This window comes from Mauremys reevesii, linkage group 12 (assembly GCF_016161935.1).
Source record: "Mauremys reevesii isolate NIE-2019 linkage group 12, ASM1616193v1, whole genome shotgun sequence".
Classification (NCBI taxonomy): Eukaryota; Metazoa; Chordata; order Testudines; family Geoemydidae; genus Mauremys; species Mauremys reevesii.
The window spans coordinates 7,615,924-7,643,073 of record NC_052634.1 but is presented as its reverse complement, the minus strand read 5'-3'; the positions used below and the strand labels follow the sequence as shown (position 1 = coordinate 7,643,073).

General features: G+C 42.3%; 1 protein-coding gene across 7 annotated transcripts in view; it reads right to left on the bottom strand.

The window, feature by feature from the left end:
* Positions 1 to 27,150, bottom strand: part of ARHGEF12 (Rho guanine nucleotide exchange factor 12) — a 107,782-nt gene that overhangs the window by 49,133 nt on the left and 31,499 nt on the right. For 4 of the 7 annotated variants that reach the window (XM_039496361.1, XM_039496359.1, XM_039496360.1 and 1 more), the window contains exons 2-12: positions 20,191 to 20,214; positions 19,367 to 19,455; positions 17,724 to 17,780; positions 6,920 to 7,018; positions 6,342 to 6,391; positions 5,381 to 5,438; positions 4,450 to 4,628; positions 3,807 to 3,884; positions 3,062 to 3,181; positions 1,846 to 1,980; positions 3 to 74 (exon numbers count right to left, since the gene is read on the bottom strand). In XM_039496361.1, coding sequence (XP_039352295.1) covers positions 3 to 74; positions 1,846 to 1,980; positions 3,062 to 3,181; positions 3,807 to 3,884; positions 4,450 to 4,628; positions 5,381 to 5,438; positions 6,342 to 6,391; positions 6,920 to 7,018; positions 17,724 to 17,780; positions 19,367 to 19,455; positions 20,191 to 20,214 — 961 coding nt within the window. The remainder of the gene's footprint in view (positions 1 to 2; positions 75 to 1,845; positions 1,981 to 3,061; positions 3,182 to 3,806; positions 3,885 to 4,449; positions 4,629 to 5,380; positions 5,439 to 6,341; positions 6,392 to 6,919; positions 7,019 to 17,723; positions 17,781 to 19,366; positions 19,456 to 20,190; positions 20,215 to 27,150) is intronic. The other 3 variants (XM_039496365.1, XM_039496362.1, XM_039496364.1) reach the window with 1 other exon arrangement.

The window sequence follows — 27,150 nt, the reverse complement described above, 5'->3', positions numbered from 1 at the left end:
ACAGTATCTTGAATCTCACTCTTCTCTGGACTCTCCTCCAGGGAAATCCGTTCCTTCAGGCCACTCCGGGGACTCTAAGAAGGAAGGAAGGGAAATTCTGGTGAGCATCAGCAAGGCCCAGAAAAATAAGTTCTGTAGAGTAAGTTCTTGATTAAAAGACAAATTTCACATGGTTCACATTCAATGGATTGCCAAGTTCTTGACTATTTCTGGCAGCTAAAGTTAAACCCTAAATAGACACCCATACGCACACTATCTAAAACCAGTAACTTAATATGTTTCTAGGACACATGAAAGGAACTGAGTAAATTAAGCTAATAATATTGACAGAATTTCTTTCATTACAAAGGCTACTACCTCAAATGGAAATTTTGCCCTGCACAGTCCCCTTAAAATGCAGTTCTCACTGATGTTATATTGCAGTGGTTTTCAGCCTTTTTTCATTTGTGGACCTCAAACATTTCAAATGGAAGTGGGACCCCTTTGGAAATCTTAGGCATAGTCTGCAGATCCCCAGGGGTCCGTGCACCACAGGTTGAAAACCACTATTATATTGCATAAAAATGAGAGGGAGCAAACGGACACTCTTGATCGTTTTCTGGCCCGCTCCTTTAATTTCCAACTACAAGTAGAAGCCCCACCCAGCTAGACTCCTACATCATCGCTAATAATCAAGAAGAAAAGGGAGGAGGGGCCAGCTGAGATTCTTCAAGCATCAAACAATACGATTCCCACTCTTCCCTGATCCCCAGAAAAATAAAAGGAAACCCATGCCCCAATTCCCTTAATGACAACGGCCTTCCACTTAATAGGTGAAGATTTTTAAGCCTGTGAAAAACAGAAGGCGATAATGGAAACTCATTTGCTACCTTAACTATAATGGGTGTCACTACCGCTGGCTGTCATTAACAAAAACAGACCCCCTTCAAAGCCTTGCATTTCTTGGGCTCAGCTCCCCTGTAAGGGTGGGAGAGCCCCACAGCCCACCATTCTCCTCCATAAGTCAATTTTCAACTCGGCAAAGATTGTTTCCGGAGCTTTTGTCTAGAGTTTTTATAAAAGTCTTCTTTCAACTTTATATTTCAGTGAGGTTGTGTTAATAAACACAAATCTGGAAACACAGACTACAACTACTGATTTTGCATAGCAGTTTTCTCTGAGAGATAGTTTTGTGAGGTTTGATATCAAACCTCACACAACCCACTAGGGGATATAATTTCTACCTCCAATATGCAGCTCAGAAAACTGACCCATAAGTTCTATAACAGCCCCAGTCCCAATTCCCCGGTACTAACCAGACAACGCATTAATTAAAGGTTAGGTGCTAAAACACTATACCGATGGGATCTTATTAGTACCTAGATATTTAGCTGATGGCTTAATAAAAGAAAAGGCTCTAACTACTGGTTAATGACTGATGTGTATCTGGTAGGAGTGATGCTTTTCCTCACACTCATGGCAACTTGCCCTGTGACTCTGTCTGAGTCATTCTAACCACATGTGGAACATTAACGTGTTCTTCCAGATACTGTAGTTTGTCTCATTGCTGTAAGACACTGGCATTCATCTTTCTCAGCCTGGTAACAGGGAATGTGCCAGGAAAACCCAACCCTGAAAAACATGATATTTTCCTTTCCCAGTGTCTCAGGGAAGACTAGCACTGCAAGCTTCCTCACAGCAGTGTCTTTGGTACATCCCTCAAAGCACTGTCCTAGTACTGTGTGCGTGAGAGAGCACGAACATATGCATAACACATGGAGGACAGAGCTATTAACCTAAAACCTATTATGGGAAAAACAAACACAAAGGGACAAAGGTGGAGCTTCAGAGCTACCCTATACTCACATCAGCAATGTCACTGTTCGGCCGGGAGCCGTCACCACTGCTGTAGTCTATTTTGCTCAGCCCATCCCCACTCTCAGCGTCTACTTCACTGATCTGCAGTGACTCTGTCACAGATCTGGAGGACAAAACTCCATCCTAAGAAAGAGAAAATATATTAAGAAACTGCCCGAAGCAGGGCACTGAGGTGTTTGAGTAGAACACTTATGATGACAAATCCCTGGCTGGGATGATTTAGTTGGGGATTGATCCTGCTTTGAGCAGGAGGTTGGACTAGATGACCTCCCGAGGTCTCTTCCAACCCTCATCTTCTACGATGTTATGACTATGATTAGCAGGTTCAAAATTTGACCTAATCTGCTTGATCCATAAAACTCCAAGTTCTAAGAAATAACATCAAGAGCACGATTCTCATGAACAGCCTTACAAAATGCAATGGGGAAAAATTTGCTTCTACTGGTCAACAGGCAATGGGGGGAAAAAAATCCCTTCAGTAAGGACACTTCTATTTTAGAGCTTCAAGTAATTTATTCTTAACTGTAAGGATATAAGAACATAACATAAGAACCGCCATACTCGGATTGGACCAAAGGTCCATCTAGCCCAGTATCCTGTCTTTCAACAGTGGCCAATGCCAGGTGCTTTGGAGGAAATGGACAGAACAGGTAATCATCAAGCAATCCATCCCCTGTTGCCCATTCCCAGCTTCTGGCAAACAGAGGCTAGTGACACCATCCCTGTCCATTCTGGTTAATAGCCACTGATGGACCTACCCTCCATGAACTTACCTAGTTCTTTTTTGAACCTTATTATCTGTAAAATTATCCTATGGACTATTTCATTTCATTTTTACTTAAGATACGGAAACAAATTAGAGATCAAATCACTAACACACAATTAGATCTTATTGCTTTAAACACAGCCTCTCTCAATCTCCTAGGACACAGAGAAACTGTACGTTACAACTTCTGATTAAATACTATAATGTTCACCATATACAGAACCTGTAAGTTATCAACTTCTGTGAGCCTAATTGCAAATTAAAAAAAAAAGTCACTTATGCCTTCATCTAAACAGCTACTGAAAGTAGGCGGTGCAGGTCTGCTTGTGGAAATTGGCAAGAACATGGTAGGGAACACCCTGCTCCCACACGCATACAGCTTTCCCTATAGCACATCCAGCTGGAGTTTACTGATAAGATTCTCAACACTCCCATTACCTGAGTAGAGCCTGTGGCTTTGGACAGCTGCTCTTGCAGCTGAGGGATGTGCTTCTTAGTCTCCTGTATCTCCTTAAGCAGTCGTGGGGTGGGTGTTCGGCTGTAATCTTCTTGCAAGGACTGAAAAGTTTAATGAGCATTTGGTGAGCTATCCCTGCAACTCTGACGCCTAGAGCTGCAGTCACTGACTCATCTTCGTATCAGCGACCTGTCTATGAAATACTCATTACAAATGCCATTAAATGGAATTATTTGTACACCCATTGCTGTTGCAACTGGGTGCTACAGCACCTATATTAATACAGAGCTCCTCCCTCTTCCCCCGACCTAACTAAGAAAAAATTCCCAGTCATAGCCATATTTAGACAGACATTCACATAGTTGCTCAACTAAAGAGATGCACCTTCTACCATAGCCAGAGGTAAGCAAATGTGGAGCTTAATCCTGAGAAGTGCTGCACACTCACAACTCCTGTTTTCTTCAACAAGACTCTCAGATGCTCACATCTCTCAGGATTAGATGCATACAGAAGCCTCCCAAAGAGAAGACTTCCTCCACTCTTAAGCATTCAGCTGTCAAGCATGAGCACCTTGACAGGTCTCTGCTGTTGCGCTGGGATAAAGGCAATAGCTTAGGCAGTCATGTTACAGACCACATGGAAATCGATCAAGACAGTACTAATGAAAGATTCAATAGCTGGTCTCTATTTTCAACTCTTCCCTCTGCAGACCCCGCTCTCCAGTACCTGCAGCCGCTCCTGCTCTTTCTGCAGCATCTTTCTCAGAATCTCCACTTTCTGGTTGTGAACAATATTGTTCTCCTCCTGGGAAAAAGGGAGAAGTGTTAATGAACTTGGAAAGGAAAACATGGAGATGCTCACTCATTCCCCCCCCCCCCCCATCTTAAATATAGGGTCTCTACAGGCCCTTCCAAATTGGTTCTTAAGTTTCCTCAGGTCACTATCCTACACTGACTGTATCCACCCACCTCTCTATCTGAACATAGTTGCCACAACTCTTTTAAAAAGTGATTCACCCAAACCAGTTACTAATTTTCTCGTCCTTAAAGCCTGCGTTTCTTGCAGTTGGGTGCTAATAAATGTTATGGAATGATGGCCATGGCTAGAGCCGGCCATTGTGCAAACATCCATCATGCAATTTTCCTAGCAAATCTCAAAGCGGACGGCAGTGCCCCCCTGCTATTCCAGCCCTGCTCTCTCCAGCAGACACGATGCTTAGCTGAAAGGTAGTTTTGCCATTGGCATGTGTCCAGTATGACTACAAATTCCATTTGATCAAAAATGGAAAATAGGTCTCCAGAGACTGAAGATTAGCGTATTTTCCTAGCGCACAACCAACCCTGCTTCAAAAGGCCCATTTGACTCTTACCCCCATCAGCACCGGGCTAGTAATCCTCTCTGCGTTTCCAGATGTGCCAGGCGAATGGGGAGATGTCATGATGGGAGACATGTGCCCAAATGCTGCTGGATCCACTTCAGAATCAGCTAATGGAATCTGGGACGACCCTGGTGGGCGCCCTTGCACAGTGAGAGCTACATAGGAACCCGCTGTGCGGAGAAAGAACAATTCGCATTTCACATACATTTACATTTGACTATCCATGGCCCTTTCTGTCCCCAAGAGACAAGCAGCAGACTATACTTCATCTGTTAATCTGTCCAATGGTGTTTACTCACACCAAAGAGCCTGAAAATGCTGTTAGCTCCGCTCCAGAGATAGACTTTAAACTTCAGGTAGCCCAAAATCTATCAGTTAAGCGGTGACAAAACACACTTCTTTTTAAATTGCTAGACAAAATGTACGTCTGATACATGTCTGTAGTCACCAAAGAATTAACATGGGCTACATGGGGAAGAACTAGTAACATCCCTTTCCTGCACGAAGGAACCAGCCCAACTCCACTATCCCTTTATGACAATCTACAGGAGATACAGCTTTAATGACACATACAAAGGCACTGACAGAGAGGCAAAACAAGGGGAGATTGAGGAGATCGGTTGTGAGGGGTAGGGTAATCTCAGCCATTGGACAATGGTAGAAAAGAGTAAAATTCCATATCCACTGAAGTATGATTAAACCTTCCCCTGCCCTTCAAAGAGATTTCAAACTCCACTTTACTATCTCTACTTTGAACGTACCCAGCACTATCAGACAGGTGGAATAATGGTCAACAGCACAGCTAGACTCCACTACTAACTGCCTGATGGCTGAACTGGTAGTCTGACCTCTTAAACACAGTCATCTCTTTAATGGTTTCAAGGAGTGCACTGAAAATAAGCAATGGCCTGCATTGACTTACACTTGATCAGCTTCACCACATCCCCATGATTTGAGTTCGTTACAAGAGTCCCATTCACCTGGGGGAGGAGAAGAGGAAGAGCATTAAACTTTTTGGTCTCTGACCTTGGACAAACTGCTTCATCATGTCTCAACACAAACTCAGAGAGAGAAGCAACTAGATGCATGTTCGCTCGCCCTTTCTTCATACCCTTTAATGTACTACCAGGATCTCCCGCCTTTGGATGCCACGCTACGGAGAAAATCTGATAAGCCCTCCCTCTCAAAGTAAACATGTTAAAAATGCAGTGTTGTTTTGAAAGGAGAAATAGGATGCTTCCCCTATGCTGATGAATCTCATGCACAGGGAAGCAGAAGCCCGGTATACTAGAGCAAATCTTGGTGAAGAAAATAGCAGGGAAGTTGAGTAAATATCTAGCCTTGGCTCATTTAACTCACTAATTTATCCACTTCGGTTGAAATCCGACTGGATCAGAGTCAGTGGGAGTTTTGCCATTGACTTCAATGGAGATAGGATTATTTGCACTGGTTCCCTGGAGGATTTCACAGCCAATACCTAGGTTTCTTATTTGTTTGACACGAAAAGGGAGCATGGATTTAGGATACACGGGGAAATCAAAGAGTGTGTTCCAATTTACAACTAAGTATCATTGGCTCTCCCTCTTGCCATATTTACTGGCCTTTCTGTGTATGTGAAATTTGAACCATTTGAGGTACACAAGCTTGCAGGTGGACATTCTGAAATGAGAGTAATCTCCATTAAAAAATTAGCATCTGCCTACAGACATTACACAGTTACTGGCTAGCAGCAAAAGAGGGAAATAGAGGATTTCTCAGATCTAGAATATAGTAGTAACTGCTATTAACTTTTGACAAATGCAGATGTTTTAATGGGGACCACTGAACTTCACATTTTTCTAATGCATGTGATCCATTTCACTGGTAACACTAAGCACCCTTACCTTGATGATTCGATCACCTGTCTGCACTCCAGCCCGCATGGCTGCTCCATCTAGAGGAGGAGAGAAATAGTTGTTTACAATTATATCCATTTCTGCTTCCAGTAATTTTCCATTTCAGTGACTAGAGAAACATCATCCTCTTTCTACCCCTGTGCAAAAACCATTCCTCTCATACTTGCCCTAGCCCCCTCTCGACACCCCACTCCCCAAAATCCAGGTAGCCACAGATTATAATGTCATGAGTCTCCAGATTCCAGGAGTTATGGTTTCACATTGCATGTGAATCATCATGATCACAATCCCACAACCTTATAAACACAGACCTCATTTATTTCCTGGCCTGCACAGGATACAAAACTGCTTCTGATTAGTTCAGACACTGGAGAGGGGAGGCCCCATGCTACCCAGCAATGCAATGCTACCCTTGTCCTCATGTATCTGATCATCCATCTGTGATGGCTACAGCTCCCTGCCCTGGAGGATTACTATTAGAATCTTCTCCCTTCCCCTCTCACATGCTCCCTAGACAGAAGCCCTGTGGACTGCTGTCTGCTAGCATATTTAGCAAGTTCGCTTACCTTCTTTGACTGACTGCACAAAGACTGGATTGTCTCCACTAACTGTCAGCCCAAATCCATTTTCATCCCGCTGGATGATAACGCAGCGCTGAACGAGACCTGCACAAGTAAGGTGGGGAAAGGGGAGAAGAGAGAGAGGGAAAAAATACAAAACGACACAAGCTAGGCATCAGTCCAGAAGCTTATCCTGCTAGAACACCGCAAAGCACTGAATGAAACCTGTACTAGAAGACACAAATAGGGCATCAGTCCAGAAACAAACAGATAAGTATGTCAAGACAGGTCAAGCTCACTGAATTGGTTACACGACACAGATATATAGCAGAGATGCAGACAGCTCTGGCACATCAGAAGAAACTGGGAGGTAAAAGCAACCTTTAACAACAGCTACTATCAACACAAATAATTGTGCACAATCGCCTTCTCCCCACTCCAATAATTCTCTCTATACCACCTGTATCCGTGATAATTCTCTAGGCACCTGGCAAATATAAACAGTACCAAATATATTTACATATATGACTAAATTAACACACAGGAAAAAACACAGATAGCTCAAACTAAAGTCAGCAGATTTGATTTGTAAAAAAGTTTACAGAACAAACAAGTCTTCACAGAAATCTAGGGCAGGAAGGAACCTTCAAGGGGTCATCTAATTCTTCCCCCCATGCTAAAGCAGGAGCAAGTAAACCTGGAGCAAGTTACTGCAGACTATGTCTAAAATTTCCAAAGGGGTCTGCACTTCCATCCAACATTTTTTTTTTGGGGGGGGGGGGGGGGGGAGGAGTTGTCTGCAAATGGAGAGTTTGAAAACCACCAACCTAAACCATCCCTGACAAGTGTTTGTCCAACATGTTCTAAAAAACCTGAAAACGACAGATTCCCCACAACTTCCCTTGGTAGCCTATTCCAGAACTTAACTATCCTTCTAATTAGGATGGGGTTTTTTTAGAAAGTCTAACCTAACCCTCCCTTGATGCAGATTAAGCCCATTACCTCTTGTCTTACCTTCAGTGAACGCAGAGAACAATTGATCACTATCCTCTTTGTACCAGCCCTTAACATTTTTGAAGACTTATCAGGTTTCCCCCTTCAGTCTTCTTTCCTCAAGACTAAACATGCTCAGTTTTATTTTGTTTCCAACTTCTCCTCACAGGTCTGATTTTCTAAACCTTCTATCGTTCTTGTTGCTCTCCTCTGGACTCTCTCCAATTTGTCCATATCTTTGCTAAAGCCTGGCACCTAGAATTGGACACAATACTCCAGCTGAGGCCTCACCAGTGCCGAGCAGAGCATGACAATTACCTCCCATGTCTTACATATACGTCCCTTAATACACTCCAGAATAGTAGCCCTTTTTGCTAATTGTTGACTTATTCAATTTGTGATCCACCATAACCCCCAGGTCCTTTTCAGCAGTACTACCACTCACACAGCCAGGTATTCCCCATTTTGTAGCTGCACATTGATTTTTTTCTCTCTTAAGTGAAGTACTTTGCACTTGTCTTCATTAAGTTACATCTTGCTGATTTCAGATCAATTCTCCAGTTTGTCAGAGTCTTTATGAATTCTAATCGTGTTCTCCAAAGTGCTTGTAACCCCATTTGCAAATGTTATGAAGATATACGCCACTCCATTGTCCGAATAATTCATAAAAATACTGAATAGTACCAGACCCAGATCTGACTCCTGCAGGACCCCACTAGATACACTCTACCAGTTTAACAGCTAACCATTGGTAACTACTCTGCTAAGTATGGTCTTTCAATCAGTTGTCCATCCACTTTATAGCAATTTCATCTAGACTACATCTCCTTACTTTGCTTATGAGAATGTAGGACTGTGCGAAAATCCTTACTAAAAATCAAGATATATCATGTTTCCTGCTTCCCCCCTCCCCTTCCCCCCCACCCACCCAATCCAGTAGGCCCGCAACCCTGCCAAAGAAAGAATTAAGTTCATTTGGCATGATTTGTTCTTGACAAATCCATAATGGCTACTCCTTATAACCTTATTATCCTCCATTTACAAACTGATTGTTTAATAATTCGTTCCAGTATCTTTCCAGGTATCAAAAGTTAGGCAGACGGTCTATAATTCCCCAGGTTCTCTTTGTTCCCCTTTTTAAATATAGGTACTATGTTTTCCATTCTCCAGTCCTTTGGGACCTCACACATCCTTCTTGAGTTCTCAAAGATAATTACAAACCGTTTTGACATTGCTTCACCTAGTTCCTTAGGTACCCTAGCATGAACTTCATCAGGTTGTGCCGACTTAAATACATCTCAGTAATCTAGATCTCTCTTTTATCCTGTTCTTTCCATGTTTCATGCCTCTCTGCAAACAAACTACCCTCCTTCTGGAGCTGAAGAATCCCATTGGGTTATTCAACAGGGCAGAGACAGGGCAACTGCAGCAAAGACAAGAGCCATGTCTATTTTGGCCTGCCAGCACTCGGAAACTAGTAATATCTCATTTCCCACTGAGCGGCAGAGTGATCCCGTGATCAAAGCACAGGGCCAAAAGCTAGCAAGTTCTAATCTCTGCTCTTCCTTCAATTCGCCACAAGACCAGGGCAACTCACCTCCTTTTGCTGTGCCTTAATTTCTAAATCTGCAGAGTGGGGATATAAATACTGCTGCAGAGATTAATTTGTTTATATTTGTACAGCATTTTGTGGAGGTAAAGTAATAGACATCCAATGTTCTCTTGGAAATGGAATCAAGAAAAAAAAAACAGATCCCTCTCACCTGTGTAAGGAATAAGTGGCCCACTCACTCCTAGTTCTCTACTCTGGGTACCAATTCATGCTAATTGTGACAAGGGTCTTTGATAAGGACACCTGCGCACTGAGAACCAAAACTAATTTTATATACTCCACTTAACTTTAGATTACTAAAGAGATGAGCTTCATCAAACTTGTGAGCTCGCAGTCCAAGGTTCCATACCCCTTATCCCATAGCCAATCCTCTGAGCTACCCACCACCCTTATTAGTCAATATATAAATAAATAACTAGGAGCTCTTTGCATTAGACTACATAGTCTTTGCCGTGGAAAGTGTGTTTCCCTGAATGTTTGCACAATAAGGCCCTACATTGATGGGGGACTTTGACACTTAGTGCAATACAAATAAGGAATCTTTAAAGCATTTTACACTCTACCAGCTAACAAAACCAAGGACCATCCTTATTTCCAATCGTTCATTCCACTTGCTCATTTACACAGCAACACCAGGCAAAACTCTTCTACAGGGAGCCAGTGGGGGGGTAGGAGTATCTTTTCCAGCATCATTCAGTGACCTAGGTTGTGGATATTTCTTGTGGGGAGGGAAGAAGGGAAGGAATAGGGCGATGAAAATATTATCCCAAAAGGAATTTTGTTTGAAAGGATGAGTGGTAGTAGGGTGTGAAGGAAACCTTGGACCTGATCCTGGTCTCTCACCACTTCTATGTCAGCGTAGCTATACTAACTTCACTGGGAGTTAATCCTAATGTAAATGAGGCGTATAAATCAGAACACGCTCCACTCTGTGTTGTCTGTGGTGCTGGAACCACTGCAGCCTTCTACTCACATCATAATCTAGCAACAAATCCTGCACTCCCACTGTAAAGCCAAAGCCCTTATGTTTTCCTCAGTGGCAAGCAGCAAATTGATGGAATGGAACCAAGAAGGGGGAATGAGAAGCGGGGCTAAAGAGAAGCACTAAGCTTTACACCCCTCATTTACTTCGGTGAAAGAACATCTCTTTCCCTCACCTCCAATTTCTCTACGTGACCAATCTTCTCTAAGCCTCACTACACAAGAATGATGCCCCAGGGCAGGGCAGGGCGTAGGAGAGGGAACATGTGCTATTTCAAACAAACAGCTCTTTTTAAACTCTGCTGCCAGACCCTCAGGTTTTAGGAGGTAGTCTTTCTACTAGTAAGAACCTTCCTAGTTTAAAGGCACAGTATAGTCCTGCCAATGCATTGTCCCTTTATTTCCTGCACAGGTTGGCTTTATTTTTAAAATCAATAATACTGGAGATGGTTGTATTGAGGCGCTCTCACCACCTAAACCTGGTGCCAAATGCAGAGTAATATGTAAGGGAGTAATACGCTACCTGAGAGCTGCTTACTGATGTGTAATTTACATCCCAAGATAGTCTTCTTTGGATTTTACAGATACAGAACAAGCCAGCAGATGAATGTCAGAGGAGTCTAATTAGGACCACAGCGGTCAGAATTTATTAGTCATCATCTCCTCTCTACAACCATTAACAAAGGAACATGCTCCTGATCCTTTCCCTAACCCTAAGTAGGGCCTGGCATTAACAGAACTCGAGTCTTCACCTTGAGTACTGGATATCCCAGCTAGCTGACAAAGGTACCGATACCACATGTGCTGGGAACAAAGAACTGATTCCATGATCGCTCTTTATGGAGTTTCTTGCATTTTCCTCTGAAAGACCTCATACATGGCTTGTATGAGGTCTTTCAGAGGAAAATGCAAGAAATCCAGAAAGGATCCTGGAAAATGCAAGAAATCCAGAAAGGATCCTGGACTAGCCTTGTCTAACCCAGTATAGCAATTTCTATGCCTGTGCCAGGGAGGGGAACAAGAGCAAGACTCGACTGCAGTGTTTCACTCTGCTCTGGCAGGGAGAAAGAATAACCATGTACAAGTTGGTCATCTGTTCACTTCTATTAATTAAAATACATTAAACTTAGAACTCTCTCGTTGAGCTGTTGAAGAAAACACTGTTATTCTGTTGTTGACTCTTGTACCTCTATTCTTATGAAACTGGGATCTCACCACAATATGTGATCTTGCATTGGATACTTAATCCATTGGCATACAACTCTGATGATCTGGAGAACCGTGACTGACTGGAGTTATGAAAAACCACACCCAAGACGTGTTGCTGGTTGTTTTCAAGGAGCTGCTGCACCGTTGTGACTTAGTATCAAATTCATGAAATATCATAATGGAAATGTTGCAATGAACTATTAGAGCAGCATACCTTGATTATGTTGAGTAAGTAGATTTAGTGCGACACAGAAAGAGCAGCAATTATCACTGACAAGTTAATAATGAAGTGGCAGCCTTCAGTCACCTTGCCTGCCTTTATATAATTCATTCCAATCCTTGATGTTTCTATTTCCTTAGTACGAGTCCATGCTTGGAAAGGTGTCTCAAGACCTCACTTGGGTGGAAAGATGGAGGCTGCAGGGGACCAGGTTGTACTACAGATCAATAATTACATTTATCACCAAGAGAACACCTTGCATCCCTCAACAACTGACCTCATTCCCACTCTAGGCCAGCAGGGGCAAGAAGTGAAAGTTAGTCTGCGATGGGGAATGAAGAGATGTCACCTTAAGTGCGATTTCTCTATTTATTTCATATTATGCAGTTCCCAGCAGGGACTTCAGTTTTTTTTAAAAAGGACAAAATTAAGAAAAATCCCTTCTCATACCCATAACAGGGTGAGGGAAAAAACAAACAAAAAATCCACTAAGCTATTGTGCTCTTGGCCTGAGGCCAGATCATCTCAAGAAGATATTTTAGTTAAGCAGATTTGAGCTCAGCCCATATTAGAAATGCACAGTTCCAAGGAAAGCCTAGACACTAGCCATTCAGTAGGTGGCACTTTCCCCTCCGATTCATTACCGGACCAATATTACAATGCTAGGAAGTGCTGTGATTCTGGAGGTGCTGTCTTTTGGACAACAGGAAGAGTCAAGGTCCTAGCTTTTCATGGTCACTGACATTTCATGGTACTTGTAAGGGTGTTTGACCTCTGACCGTTTGAACAATTAATTTTCCCTCCTACAAGTGAAAGACTGCAGGAACAGAACAGCTGTATTTCACCACCCAGGAACAGCGAGTCTGATCCATTAGAAACTCTAAAGTGCTTTGGGATCTTTAAGAATGTATGGTTTTATAGAAGTGTTAGTTATTACTTGAGCTGGTTGGAAATTTTCTGACTGACTAATTTTCTGATGGAAAATGAAGGGGAGGGAGGGGTCAGCAGCAAATCAGTATTTTTCCAAATTTTGAATATTTCATTTTTTCAACAGACCCAAGAAGTTTCATTTTGAATCAGTTCTACGTAATATTACACTGTATTTGCCTATCAGCACATTGCTTTACAGGAGCTCTAATAGTCCTTCAGGAAGCCCAGTCCACAGGCAAGAATGGAGTCTGAACTACATCTTCCATAACGCAATGCAGATTTCCCTCACATTGAGTGGTGGTCATGGGAGGCACATGTCGCTGGGTGCATTATGGAACTTGACCCATAAGGGAAACTGGGGGCATCAGGCTCCTGAGCTACATCTCCCATGATGCAATACACCACAGTGGAAAAATGCAGTTTTATATTGAACAGACTTGAAACAAAGTGTTTCAGGTAAGTTCAACAAACCAAAACCAACCATTCTGATCTCAGGAATGAATGATTAAATGTTTTGTTTTAGTCAAAAATGGCAAAAAATTCTGAATTTCCTTTCCACGCAAGTTTTTGAAATGTCAACCTTTTGTCCCAATTTTGCAATGAATACAAATGTGGGAATGTCCCACAGGATGGAAGTTTCAAATTTCCCTCAACTCTAGTTATTACTTCAATGTATGGGTGCTTCACACAAATACTCCAGTATCAGAATTGTTCAGAGATTCTTCCATTAATAGGAAACAGAAGTCATTCCTCCAACTCACATGGAAAGGTTAGTGCAATAATATATATATAGTCTTGATAAGACTTGGTGTGGATGGCATTGTGCATGGCATTCAATGTTAGCCTGGATATCCTCACTATATACAGGCCTGGAACTTTTAATCATTACAAATAGGAGCATCTGCTTCCATGGAGACAGCACATTCAACCCCTGTGGCTGAGTGCCCCATTACGCTCCAAGCCATTTCTGGCCATCGTAAGTGCAATGAAGAGGAGTTTCCAAGTGTCCTTTCAAGGCCTCAGTGGCTGAAAAGACAGTAGCTGTATCATAAAGCCACAAAGGCTTTATGGCTCCCTATAGAATCAAATCAAGTTTCAAGGTCTCAGTCCGCATCTTCAAAGCACTCCATGGTTTGGCCCCACGATATCTGAAAAATCTCAAGCTTTGGGACAAATCGTGGTCAATAATTATGCTCCCCTGGTACAATGGAACTCTTGATGATAAGAGTAAAGCTTGTCTGTGCAGGAGACAGACCTTTCTCCAGGGACGGTCTAGGTCTGTGGAATGAACCTGTCCATGGACCATCACAAAAATCTCATAAAAATTTACACTCCTAGTGCAAGGTGCATTTCTTTGACCTTGCCTTCTTTAATGAAAACGTAACAGGTACAACTATATAAATAATTTTTAAAAAAACACCACCAAAACAAGGCACTCCACTGCACAGCCTTCTCCCTCGGGGAGAGGATAAAAACAAACAAGATGTGACAGATGTGTAGTCACGTGGCTTAATGCACTACCGGAAGGTGCTCAAATAGCCCGGTGACAAGCATTGCATAAAAACCTATTTTTTTTATAGGAGGGACTAAAGTGAACAAAAACAGGAAGAGTGAAGAAAAAAGAATCCTCTAGGGCTCCATCAGGCACATAATAAAGATTGAAACTATTTTCAGAAGAAAATTAAATGAAACAACCTTCACATCCTAAGAGTGGGAATGAGGAAATTGTACTCAGTGGGTCTTGTCTGCCGTATGGAGCAATGACCTGCAAAAATACCCATGTCATTAAATGTACAAGAAAACATACTTTGTGGAAGAAAAAATTAAAGGATGTAAAGAGAATTCCCGTGATCACAAAAGCTAATTGGCTAAGCTAGCTGGCAAGGAGCCCAAGATCCTGATTGGTAGTTTTCTATCTAAAAGCAGTTTACATGACTAAAATTACACTCCATGAAAGAGACATAAGAAATACGCCAAGAGATTCAGCTGCATTATAATGGCACTGAATAGTACTATGATACAGTTCTCAGACCACACCGGGAATCTTTTACTGACATGTTCACGACTTCACTGAATACACAGACAGGAGAAGGGTAGTTGGATTTATGAAGCAGAAAGTCAAACATTTTAAGTTGGCTCTATCAATTTCTAGACCTGATAATGGTGTTGCCTGCCTAATTCCCCAACCCACTGAAAAGAGTTGCTCAAGGACCCTTGGCTTATCGCTACTTCAAATAAGAATTTCAAGAGTTACAAAGCACACACACACACACACACACACGAAACACCTCATTTTCCTGTTGCCACTCAAGAGATTTCTATTACTAATCACCCAATGGCAAGCCAGAGACAGCATTAATATCCAGTTACTAACAAAAAAAATATTAGTTCAGTATTTCTGCTTGTAGGCTCTTAAAGTTTGGTCCCATCCAAAGCAAACAGCAGGCTTCTCCACATGTATCGCAGGGCTGGGGAAGGTAGAGAAAGAAGAGAGAAGGTAGGGTGAGGTCCAACACAGCAAATGGCCACTGGAAAGGAAGGAGGATTGGAAACTGTTCTCCTAGCTCCTGGCCACAGACAGAACATCTGCAGGAAATTTTGGCGGAAGTAAAGGCTTAAGTCAGGAAGTCATCTTTCTCTATGAAGACATGAAAAGCCAGGACATTGTACAGAGTGCGCAAGTAGTATAAACACAGATACATTCCACTAGGCATACCAAACATTTCCTGTAATTAACAGGGAACAGTCTGACTATGTGACGGTTAAGCAGCTTCAGACAAAAAAGTTAGTTGAGGTTCAAGGTATTTGGATATGGCCAGCATGGCTGCCGGGTCACTAGCTAGCCAGCCAGCATTCACTCTAGAGAAGCCCTGGCTAGCTAGGAATCGGTAAAGAGTTCCACAGTACTAGTTTGTCAGCTGAAACATTCTAAAATGCTTATGTCTGGTCTTCAGGCAAGTAGTATCCTTGTTCCTTCCTTCTGGAGATGGAAGATATGCATACAGCTACAGCAGGGCAGGCCTGACATCAGCTTCCAGCTGCACCCAAACAGCCCATACTCGCTCAAGACCAGCTTCAGATCCCTAAGGAAGATGGTGTAGCAATCTGTGGAATAAGTTTGTCTCAAACTTATCAATTTTTTGTTTTGTGAAATATTTATGATTTTAACTTTCAGTGTCTATCAGAACCCCCATTTTGGGAGCAGAAACAGGGCCATCAACACTGGACAGTTCTATCCTGACAGGACACTAGGATTGCTACTGGTAGAGCCACTGACGTAGCGACCTCTGCCTGAAAGCAAATAGTGAGACGTCAGAACATGGAAAATCCTCAGTGGAAGAGGTGAAAAGGTGTCTCCGACTTCTTTAAAGGGACCGGCTCCTCCTTTGCTTAGAGTGTGTGTCAATTTTCAAAAACAAGAGACAGGGAGGATGGTGGCAGGAGGGGCATGCCTTTTCCCCAAGGACTTTTGGGGTGGGAGTGAGGGATTGTATTCTGGCGTTTGTTTTGCCTAGATCTGTAACTCTCCTGCCAAGACTGAAGTAAGAGTGCATTGAAGAAATTCCTGTGCAAAGCCTGTGTTCCTTACTTCGTCTATCATATGTCCCCAAAAAGTTAAATTACAAATCAGAGTTGCCACAGGAGGGGAAACTCTGGGGGAGCATGCATAAGCAACTCTGAGGTTTGGAAAGTCTTGATACTGCTCTTGGGACTAGGGCAACTGCACTGCAGAAAGCCACATCCCAAGGAAGGATTTCAGGTAGGGAGTCTGCACCCAGAAGTACTCCCTAGAGGCTCAGAGGCTTTGCCCAGGCAGCTCCAGCTCACTTGGAAGCATGCAAGATCCAAAGGTTGGTCCACTTATCACAGTCGGGTGACTGTCCACTACACAGCCTCAGCTAGGTCGGTGACAGAAGGACAGTCTACCATCCCGATAGGTCTCAGACTCATACCAGCTGTAAGCCCAGCTTACCTTTTGTCTACCTATCTACTGCTCTCTTTAGGAGTGCTAACACTACAGCAAGCCACAAGCATACTCTGGTGGAGAGGAGGACACAGTCAAAAGAGAAGCACTCCTGAGGGAAACTAGAAGGGGAAGATGAGTAACCATGGGCTATGTGGTAAATGATCTTCCTTGAAAGATCCTCTGTCATGGCACATCTTGGGGGTGAACTGGGAAATATAAGATGTGAGCTTTTCCTGGCAGAATCATGTGCTTATTTACATTGGCCTGAAGACCCAGAGAACACAAGGGTGCAGCAAGATGGGAGTTCAAGGGATGTGACCTTACCAGAATGAAGCAAACAGAGTGAATGTTCTCACCAAGATAATATTAATGGTGATCATTTTGAATATCTGTACAGTTAAATTCCCCTGCCAAACCCATGCAAGGGATTTATGAAGAACTGTTTCTCCATTTTACCCAACTGAAAAAGTGAAACGGCAGATCATTAAAAAAAATCCTGCTATCCCAGCCAGCTCAACCTTCATGGTTAAAACAAGATACAGACAGTTCTGCATCAGCACCACATGCTGTAGAGTCCAGTCTGATTTAAGTGTGTTGATACACTGCCATGACTATCTGGTGGTAGAGAGATTCTCCAAACACAGCAGGTCCAGCAAGTTTTCCCAACTGGTAACAGAAGACAGGAGAATATAGAAGACAGTCTACGCTTCCTACACATGGGTTAGTATCCAGCAGTTACATGCTTGCACATCTAAAGCACATTAAAAACCCAGCTTCCCTCTCCCTACTGCAAAGCAAGCCATGCAGAGCAAGTAAAAGCCAAAGGCCTCGGGTGCACAGGCAGAAAACATGGAGCAGACAGGAAAGATGCAAGGCTGGAGTGGCTGCTTTAGCTTACCATATGTCTCGGATCTACTCTCCTCCGAGCTAGACTTTGTCTTCTTGGAGGAGCTATCTGCACAAGAGCAGGAAAAAAGGAGAAAGAGAGAGATAGAAAATATGGAGACCAAACATGAGAAAAAAACTTCAAGGAAAAAACAGAATGATTTCTATGATCAGGTTAAATCGTGCAAAACACAAATACGGTATGAACACCACACAGGTGATAACACTTGGAGTAAGTAAGTGTGAACAACACAGGTAACCTCACACTGGGAGGGTCTATCACAGAAGACAAAGTGCAATAAACCAAGTTCTCTCCTATGCCAACAAGTGAATTAGAGAAGTTACTCTAGATAAAAGTCTTGAGGCATACAGACCCCAGAGCATTCATCTCTGCCATAGAACAGCTTGCGCATATGAAAGTGCACAATGCTTGGAATCCATCTTTAGAAAGGCATGAGTATTATGGAGGCTAGAATAAAGAGTTTATCTACCAGACTAGACCACGGATACGTTAATGCTAGGGCAGAGCAACAGCCCTTAAAAGCAAGAGAATGAGTACTGGGATTAAAAAGGTCCAGGATCATCTGCTTTGCTTTCCAGGCAGCCAAATTGTAAACCTGAAGTTCAAAATCCTGTGACCTTCTCCCACACAACCCAAACCAAAATATTTTACTTTTACCTAACCCTAAAGAGAATTGAGATACTCATTAATCTCCCACCACCCCCGGAAAAGTGCATGTTAGAAGCCCATTTTAAGGAACCACACAGCTAGTGGCAGAAACGTTACAACAACATGGTTGGCAAACAGTAGCTTGATCCACTCTGTGCAAGAAAACTTCCTTCATATCCCAGTCTACAACTTCAGATTCTACTCTGACCTGTTCCATAGTCCCTAGAGAGTAGCAGAACCAGAGTGCACAAACATGAGAGAAACACTGCATGGGACCAGCAGGCTAACACGCAAAAGCCTGTCAGACAGTTTTAAGAACACACAGCAGTCACTGGGTTAGTGGTTTAGGGGGAAGAGGAAAGAATCTTTGCATGCAGTCCAGTGCCCAAATCAGCATTAGATTCTGAAACTAACGAAGATGGTCCAGATTTCACAGAAGGGCACAGAAAGAAGAGGAAACAGAAACAATGGACACCAAGTCCATCAAAATTAAGTTTTATTTAAAAAATTGAGTTCTTGAAAGTGAAGCTTCATCCTTCAGGCTGCAGAGAGGGTTCAAAACCCACTGGAACTGGAAGTCAGTTGCTGCTGTGACCACACGACTTTTCACATATTCGCATTTCCTCCACCAAGTAAGACCAGCCACAAGCTAAAATATTTGTTTCCTGAACATTTAGGCTATTTATTTTATTTCTTAAAAATAAACAATTTAAGTCATTTACTGGAGTTACTGGTCTAGATTAATTTTTGTGCAGATGAAAGCCACTTTGTGCAAGGTCATGCCAAATTCAGTCGCCCACCTTTGCTGCAAAGTCTGGGTATAATATTGAAAAGAAAAAAAGAAAAAAAAACCAAAAAAAACACAACTTTGCAATCTAATAGAGAACAATAGCTCCTGAACATTACGCCTGTTAGAGCTCATTTACTCCAACCCCCAATAACTTTTAAATCCTTCACTCTCATCTGGGAAGTTTTGAAGCCTTTACCTGTTGGATCAAAGTCGTGTGCACTACTGCAGCGTTCAACCTTCTGTTTCTTGTCAGCTGGAGTCTCTCTGCTCAGAATGCTGCCATGCCTATGTCAAACAAAAGCAACTGATTTTGGATCACTTCACCATAGGACCGTCCGTTATAGATAAAACTTTAAGAAACTGCAAGTAGCCCCAGTTAAAAAAAAAAAAACCCAAACAAAGATACTGAGAAGACATTAAGCAACATTTAAGTTAACAGTCAAAGATCGACACCAAATTCTGAAAGGGAAAAGAAATTCTCTCCCTCAGATAAAAAGTGCATTTAACCTTTTACCTTTCCAAGTGTTAAAAGCAATTAAGCTTATTGGTCGTGTAACTTGCCAAATTTCACTTTACAAATGAAGCCAATTTATAATTTACAAAGAGGCAAAAGAGCATCCAAAAATCATCAGTTCCCCCCAACCCTGCCTTAAAACTTCATTTCAAAATGGAGACAAAGATTTAAAACAGAAAGCCTTCATGCAGCAAGAGTCACTTTCTAGGACCATCTCAAATCCCAGATGAGTTGAGTTGGTGTGCATAGCAAAAATGCTAATGGTAACACTGAACCATGCACTATAAATACCACCAGTTATATTTTGAGCACTCGTTTCCACTGATTCCAAGGCCAGAAGGGACCACTGCCACCATCTAGTCTGACCTTCTGTAGAACCACAGACCAATTTGTGCACTTCCTTTACTTAAGTGAGCTATGGACACTGCTTCAAAGTAATTTTATAATGAAAAAATGTCATCTTGAAGCTTGTAGTACAGTAGGCAACCAAAACCCCATCATCTTACCTTGTAGGTTTTTTGAGAGGAAACCTGGAAAAAAAAAAGAAAGCGTAGTGAAATAACTATGATATTAAGAAGCAAAATGTAACGTTAATAAAGACATTCTGCACGTCTGTAATGCCTTTCGTAAGACAATCCTCAAGTCCTTTACCTTGCTAACTGAACAACACAACTCCCTCTTTGAGCCTTTACTATGCTCATTTTACCGCTGGGTAAACTGAACTAAAGGAAGTTTAGCAGTTACCCAAGGTCTCACAGCTAGCCCATGGCAGATCTGGGGTTAAAACCCTTGAATCCAGTACCCCAGGCCCATACCTCCCAGAGCATCCTCTCTCATAAAAGGAGAGGAAAGGGTGGAAATCAGCAATTTAGACAATGAGGCAAAGCAATCAGGAGACCTAGAGATTCTGTTCCTAGCACTGCCACACAACTCCCACGTGTGACCTTTGGCATGTAACTTAACTTATGTGCCTCAGCTTCCGTATCTGCAAAATGGTAATAATACTTCCTGAACTCTCAGCAGTCTTAGGAGGCCAAATTCAATCCTGTTTGTCAAGTGCTCTTAGATTCATGTCTGGAAAGCAGTACAGAAGTGAAAAGTAGTATAGTAAGATGGACATAGATCATTTAAGGTCACATTTTGTCCTCAATTGTTTTTCCCTATTGTTACTAGTAACGCTTAGGATTACCACAAATAAATCGAGGGAAATATTTTCCTCTCCGTTTGTTTGCTTTGTGCATTTGACAGCACTTAATGTAGAGTTGGTTTTTCCTTTGTTGTCTGAGTTTTTCCACACAGCAACAGAAGAAAGGAAAAAAAGACAACTAAATTCAAGAAGGAAAATGTAATACAAAAAAAACTGGAAGGCAACGCTTAACTGATTTTGTTTTAGCCAATAGATTTTAACCGAACCAAGTTCCTTTAATAAAATCTATACAGTCTCCCAGGGAAAAGTTGTGTGTCAGAAAAAATGAAAGGCATTTTATTAAAGCAGGCCAGTCCTGAGACTAGCATGTCCAACCTCAGATTCAATAAGCAAGTTGAAGAACCCTGAGCCCGTCAAACTGACTGACTGGGCCACATTCAGAATCAACCTCCTCTCCCAAATGGTTTTCTGGACTAGCAAGGAGTCTCCCCACACAAGATGACTATTTACAAGCTGCTTCATGCTTAAAAGTTTTGTTTCCCAAGGTTAAAAAAAGCAGCTGACCACCTGCTTTCTGCCCAGTACCAAATATATCTCCAGTGGCCTAAATAGAAAGTGGCACCTTTACACACCTGTGACACCACCACAATTACTTTAAAATGGTAATTAAATTCAACCTGATCTTATCACTCACCTAATCCCTCTCTTCAGGTAAAAGGAACCCACATAAAAAGGTGTACGCGCGCGCGCACACACACACACACACACAAACTGCCCACGACCTGTGCCAATCCTCTACTTAAGCACACTGCTATAAACAAATCCATCCCTTCCCACAAAAGGGTGACAGGAGAGGGAACAAACTCAAATTACAACTCTCCAAAGGAGCATGTTTTCCATTAAAAAGACATACATACACCAAGCCAAACACACTGGCTGTAAATACAGCAACAAATCCAAATAAGAGGCTGTGAAGATCTAAACACTGAGAAGGCAATATTGGCTTCTCCTTCCCCGAAAAGTTCAGGAGATCCCTTGCTTAAAATTTAACCACTGTGTCCTATCTGAAAGGCTAAAATAAGAAATGCTTACCCAGCCCAACCTCTCCCCATTCTGCTCCACCTGGACAGTTCATCCTCCCACTCTCCGTCTTTACATCATGCCTGGCTGGCTGGCATAGAACTAGTTGTGTATAATAAAGGAGACAGCCTTGACCCCAGTGCAGAGGAAAGGTGAAGGTGTTTCAGGCAGCTCAGTCTAACCTAGTACTACAGATTCAGTGATAAACTAAACTAAGATGCAACAACAAGGGTCTGACTCAACAGTAGAATGAGCGGACAGTGGATCTAGGGAAGAGCAGGAGGGGCAAACCATTAGCTTCCCAAAGCCTGATGCAACAATAATTTCTCTTACAAGAACATAGTGTCACAGGGTGTGTCACAAATATTTGAGTGGCATCTGATAGCTGAGGCACCCAAATTTACATTTTGTTATGTGTTTTGCAAAACCTAATATTAAATAGAAAAACATTTACATGGAAAGAGTTTTCCCCTACAGTGTTTCCAACTCAAAACGTTGTAACATCATACTAGTGCAGCCAGAAAGTGAAATATAGATTACAAAGCAAAATAAAACTAGCTCTTTTATGGTTTTATTTTTTGCATTTCTCTATCCTCCGCCTAACAGCATAAATGAGGAAAGTAAATTGGAGTTTTAATAAGTGCTACGCTACAAACTGTGTTTTCAAAAAGATGTCCATAAGCATGTATTCCGGGTTTTCCTATAATTAAGGCCCTGATTCAGCAAAGTTCTTAAGTACAAGCTTAACTTCAAGCACGTGAACAGTCCCATTGAAGTCAGTGGAACAGCTGATGCGCTTAAAAGTTAGGCATGTGTTTAAACACCTTGCTGAATCAGGCAGAGTCCAAGACTCAGAGCATGCCTATATGACAAGCAATTATTAGCCAGCGTTTACAGTGGGCCTGCTCATCTGGGCAGAAATGCTGCCAGAGCAGAAAGCAGATTGGTTTCTTTTCCATGGCTTTCAGCACTAATCCTGGGATCACACGAACACAGTGTTTATCACCTTTAGCCTCTGTCTTTCCCTCATGAAAACTCCACTCTCCAGAACAATGCCGCATGCGTCAAGGGGTGCACTGTTCCAGAAGGATTCTGGGATAGATTCCCGGAAGCTCCCCAGCCACTGGCTGCAAGCCAATTTCCTGAGTTTCTTTTTGAGAGAAAAAAAGGAGGGAGGGAGAGGGGGAGGGGAGGAAAGCAGGGCAGGCAGCAGGTCATGATCACAGTGAAGCCTCTCACAAGCCTATGAGTACCCTGCACACTCTTTAGAAATACAGGGAGAGACGAGGAGACCTCGAAGTTCTTTCCTCCAGTGTACAATCACTGCATTTCTGCACTGAATTACTGAACTTTACTTCAGATCTGTCTCGTCAAGCTAACAGGACTGCATTCAGCACAGGCTAAGTTTCGCCTCTTCCCACATGCTCCCACTGTGAATAACTCCTAGCATTTCTTGGTTTGCTGAAGATATCCTTCCATGCTTAAACACAAAATCACTTCTGTACTATAGTAATAGGCACAGTATAAGAAATTAGACTGAGAAATGATGCATATTGAAAGTACATGGAAAGAGATTCCAGAATGATGCAGACAGAGCTGCCACGTGACGCAGTATGATTTGGAATATCTGATTTTCTTGCACTCTGAGGTACCGTCAAACATGCACCAGGAAGCGTCAGAAAGATTTCTCTTTCAGGGAAATAGGGAGGAAGGGTGCTTAACTGAGAGGCAAAGATAAAGCACTAAGTGATTAATATAGCTGTATTTCTCTGCCAGATGCCCACCACAGTCTGCAGGTATTCAGCAAGTGTTCACCCTTCATCCCACAAAAGCCAAAAAGTTGTTCAGAGGTAGTGCTGAAAGATCACCTTGAACTCACTCCCTTGTGCCCAAATAACATAGTAGATTGTGCTTTTCACCTATCATTGCAAACCCACTACAGGCTGAGATTCAACTCCAAATCTGACTGATAAAAAAACGTTTGTGGACGTTTTGTCTGAAGTGCCGTTGTGCATCAGCACATTTTCAAACTAGTCGTTCTGCCCTCTCTATGACTCCTAAATACCAGAAGTGATTAAGAACCATATCTAATTTCATTTTCAAGTCACTTAAAATCACTTGATTTATTTGACTTAACGTGTCAGACTATTAAAAGTATGCCTTTATCAGTCATAAGTATGTTAAGTAAAATAAGTTAAGTAACGAGCAAATTTAACAAAAATACACAACCTGCAATATTAGAGACTGAAAATTACACGACTCTAAAGTATCTCTCTCGGACACACACACACAGCACTGGACCAGAGCCCAAAAAGCACCACCTAAGCCAAGAGAAAAAAATAAATAGTTTTAAGATTGTGTGTGTCAAAATACACCAGGGCTAGGAAGGATTCCCAGCTTTCCAGCAGTACAAAGCATTCCATTCTAGCCCTGAAGGTTGAAAATATATCAGGCCATAAATAGCACATTGTTCAGAGAACCATGTCGGGTTTTATTCCGGTTTGATTTCTAGCAAGATTTTAGTACCTGCTTTCTCAAAAACTGATCAAAGAACAATATTTTAATTCAAACTTGGGCCCCAAACTTAGCAAAACATATGCATTTGCATAATTTTAGCCTCATTTACTTCACTCAGCCTACTCACATGCTTAAAGTTAGGTTTGTGTGGTAGTTATTGCTTGCAGGATTGTAATCAAAATTATTACAGCTTGTGCTGGTATGAGTAATTTATAACATGAAGTTTGCTCAACAGGGACTAGCAAAAACTGCTTGCTTGACTGAAATCATCTTTAATTAGGAGAGGAATAGTAGCACATGGTTACTTAATAGTAGTCATTTAGAAAAAGAAGTTGCTTTTTGCAGAACCCTAAACAGGAGGGAGAGGGGGGGAAATCACAAAGCCATCTTACTCCCCCCCCACCCCAATGGCGGTAAAAGTGCTGAAAGAAAAAAGAAAAAACAACTCCAAGAGTTGTTCTGCTCTAAAAAGAGGCTACATAAAATGGCACCTTGTTACCCAATAGCAGGTTATCACTGGGTATTATTAGTCAATAATGGGATCTCAGTAGATATTTAGGAGCCACATCTGCTGACTTTAGTAACAAAACAGTAAGTTTTTAGTGCTCTCTCTTCCATTTAGTCCTGCAGAGCAACTGCAGCTCAGAGAGGGAGCTGGAGTCTGTTCTGGCTCATGTATGCACCAGCAGATCTGGTCATTAAGATTTAACGGCTAGACTAAATTTGACTCTCTCACCCATGCCAGACCACTGAACAGCCTGCACCATCTTTATTACTTGTGTATCTTCATCAGACACTTCAAATTTGACTCTGACCCCAGATAGAGTTTACAGTGCTGGTGGTCAGAAAAAAAAAGCTATATTTTAACTTGTAAACTGAGCACATCTGAACTGGAGTCTTTGAGTTACAACAAACATGGAAGACTGATGCCATTTCATAGTAATTTTTCGGACTAGATCTCCATTTAAAAACAAAGATTTGTGCTATTCTCACATTTTACACACACACACACACTCTAAACTGAGGAAGGCATTTGTTTACTGAATTTCAAAGCCCTGAGAAGACTAAGTTTACAGGATAATGCCCACACAACCTGAACTACAGCAGCACCATTATGACCTTAACATACAGCTAAAGGCAGTCCTCTGTCACAACAAAGCTGGGTGAACATGTTCTGTATAAGAGGGATGGCTGAGTAAGAGGAACTGATGAGATTGCAAATGACAGGCGGACAGAGAGAAATGCAGATGTGGCAAGTGGCCAGCTATTAGAAACCAAGAGAGAATGCAGAGAGAAATATGGCATTTCACTGCACTACCCACAAACCCCTGCTGTGACCATATCAGCTTATCTAGGTTACTTTCACTAGACACCGCTGACCCAGTGCAGAAACCATCTATGACTTAGAATTTAACCATTTAAAGATCAGTTTCCTAGGTGCAGCGTCCCCTTTGCCACCATCACCAACAAAATGTTGTGCTCTGCTTAGAGATGTGGGAACCATAAAGTCTTCTCCTGAACAAAATCCGACAGCCCTTCAGGACAAGGGGTTTCCAAATGCAGGCTGCAGAGAAGAAACTGAGCTAGAAAGGGTGGCCAAGTGCTACGCATTGCTAGGACCCCTTGCAGCCATATAGAGATCTGGTACACTTGTGGTAAGAGGGAGGGAAACTGAACTGGGTGATAAAGAAAAACATCCATGTTATTTTAGTAGGAGTCAGGAGCAGCAGCCACAGCTGACAGAATGACTCATGGAAGAATCGCCCATGGCATTATTAGCTTTAGATTACTGACAGTTCTGTGAATGGATCTAATCTCCACCTTCAATGCAGGAACATAGGAAACTAATGACTGAAGAAGGCCGGAAAGCCTGTCTAGTTCAGTCCCCTTGTGCTGACCCCACACAAAACCCTTCCACCACATAATCCCATCAGCTCCAAAGGGAGTTTTGCCCAAGTAGAAAGCCAGTAAAGATCTCAGGATTTGGCTCATAGTATTTTTAGTTTTAGATTCCACTGTGTTTTGCTTTAATAGGGTAACATTCCTGTGGGCTGCTGCAGCGACCTTTTCATGTTATGCTGCTGAGGGTAGTTTATGCATTTTTAAGTTTCAAAAATAAGCACCTCACCATCATAGTGTCAGGCAAACTATAAAAATCCCTCAATAGCTTTCCTGAAATGTCAATTATGAGTAAAGTTAAAGAGACTACTAACGGATGCTAGTATTGTTTTGGCAGCAAAACTGGCAGGAATGAAGTAAGCAAAATCAATCAAAAGTTAAAGGCAATAAATAAATACGCCTTCCTCAGAGCCTTGAAAGCTACATGACTGTCTCCGATGGATCATGAGAAAAGGAGAGATTCCCAAAAGGTGGGGACTCCCCATGGGAAAAGTCCCAACACCACTACTAGCAAAAACACCCTACCACTACAGGGAGGTATAGTCTCTCATAAGTAGGCTCAGAACGTTTGGGATTTTCAAAAACAATGCTGCTGGCAGCTTTGGAAAAGTGGTTAAACTGGCGCACGCTGGGGGTGGAAATGTTCATTGCTGTGCAGCAGTGCCACAGACCTTGGCAAGCTCTCTCCCCGCAGCTGCCAGGAGATATGGGGAGGGGCCGGGGAGAAATAGAACAGGCAAAAAAAGAAAAAAAAAAGGATGAAAGAACAGAAGGGAGGCATCAGTGCTCTTCAAGAACTTCATGTAAAAAGAACACAATGCCT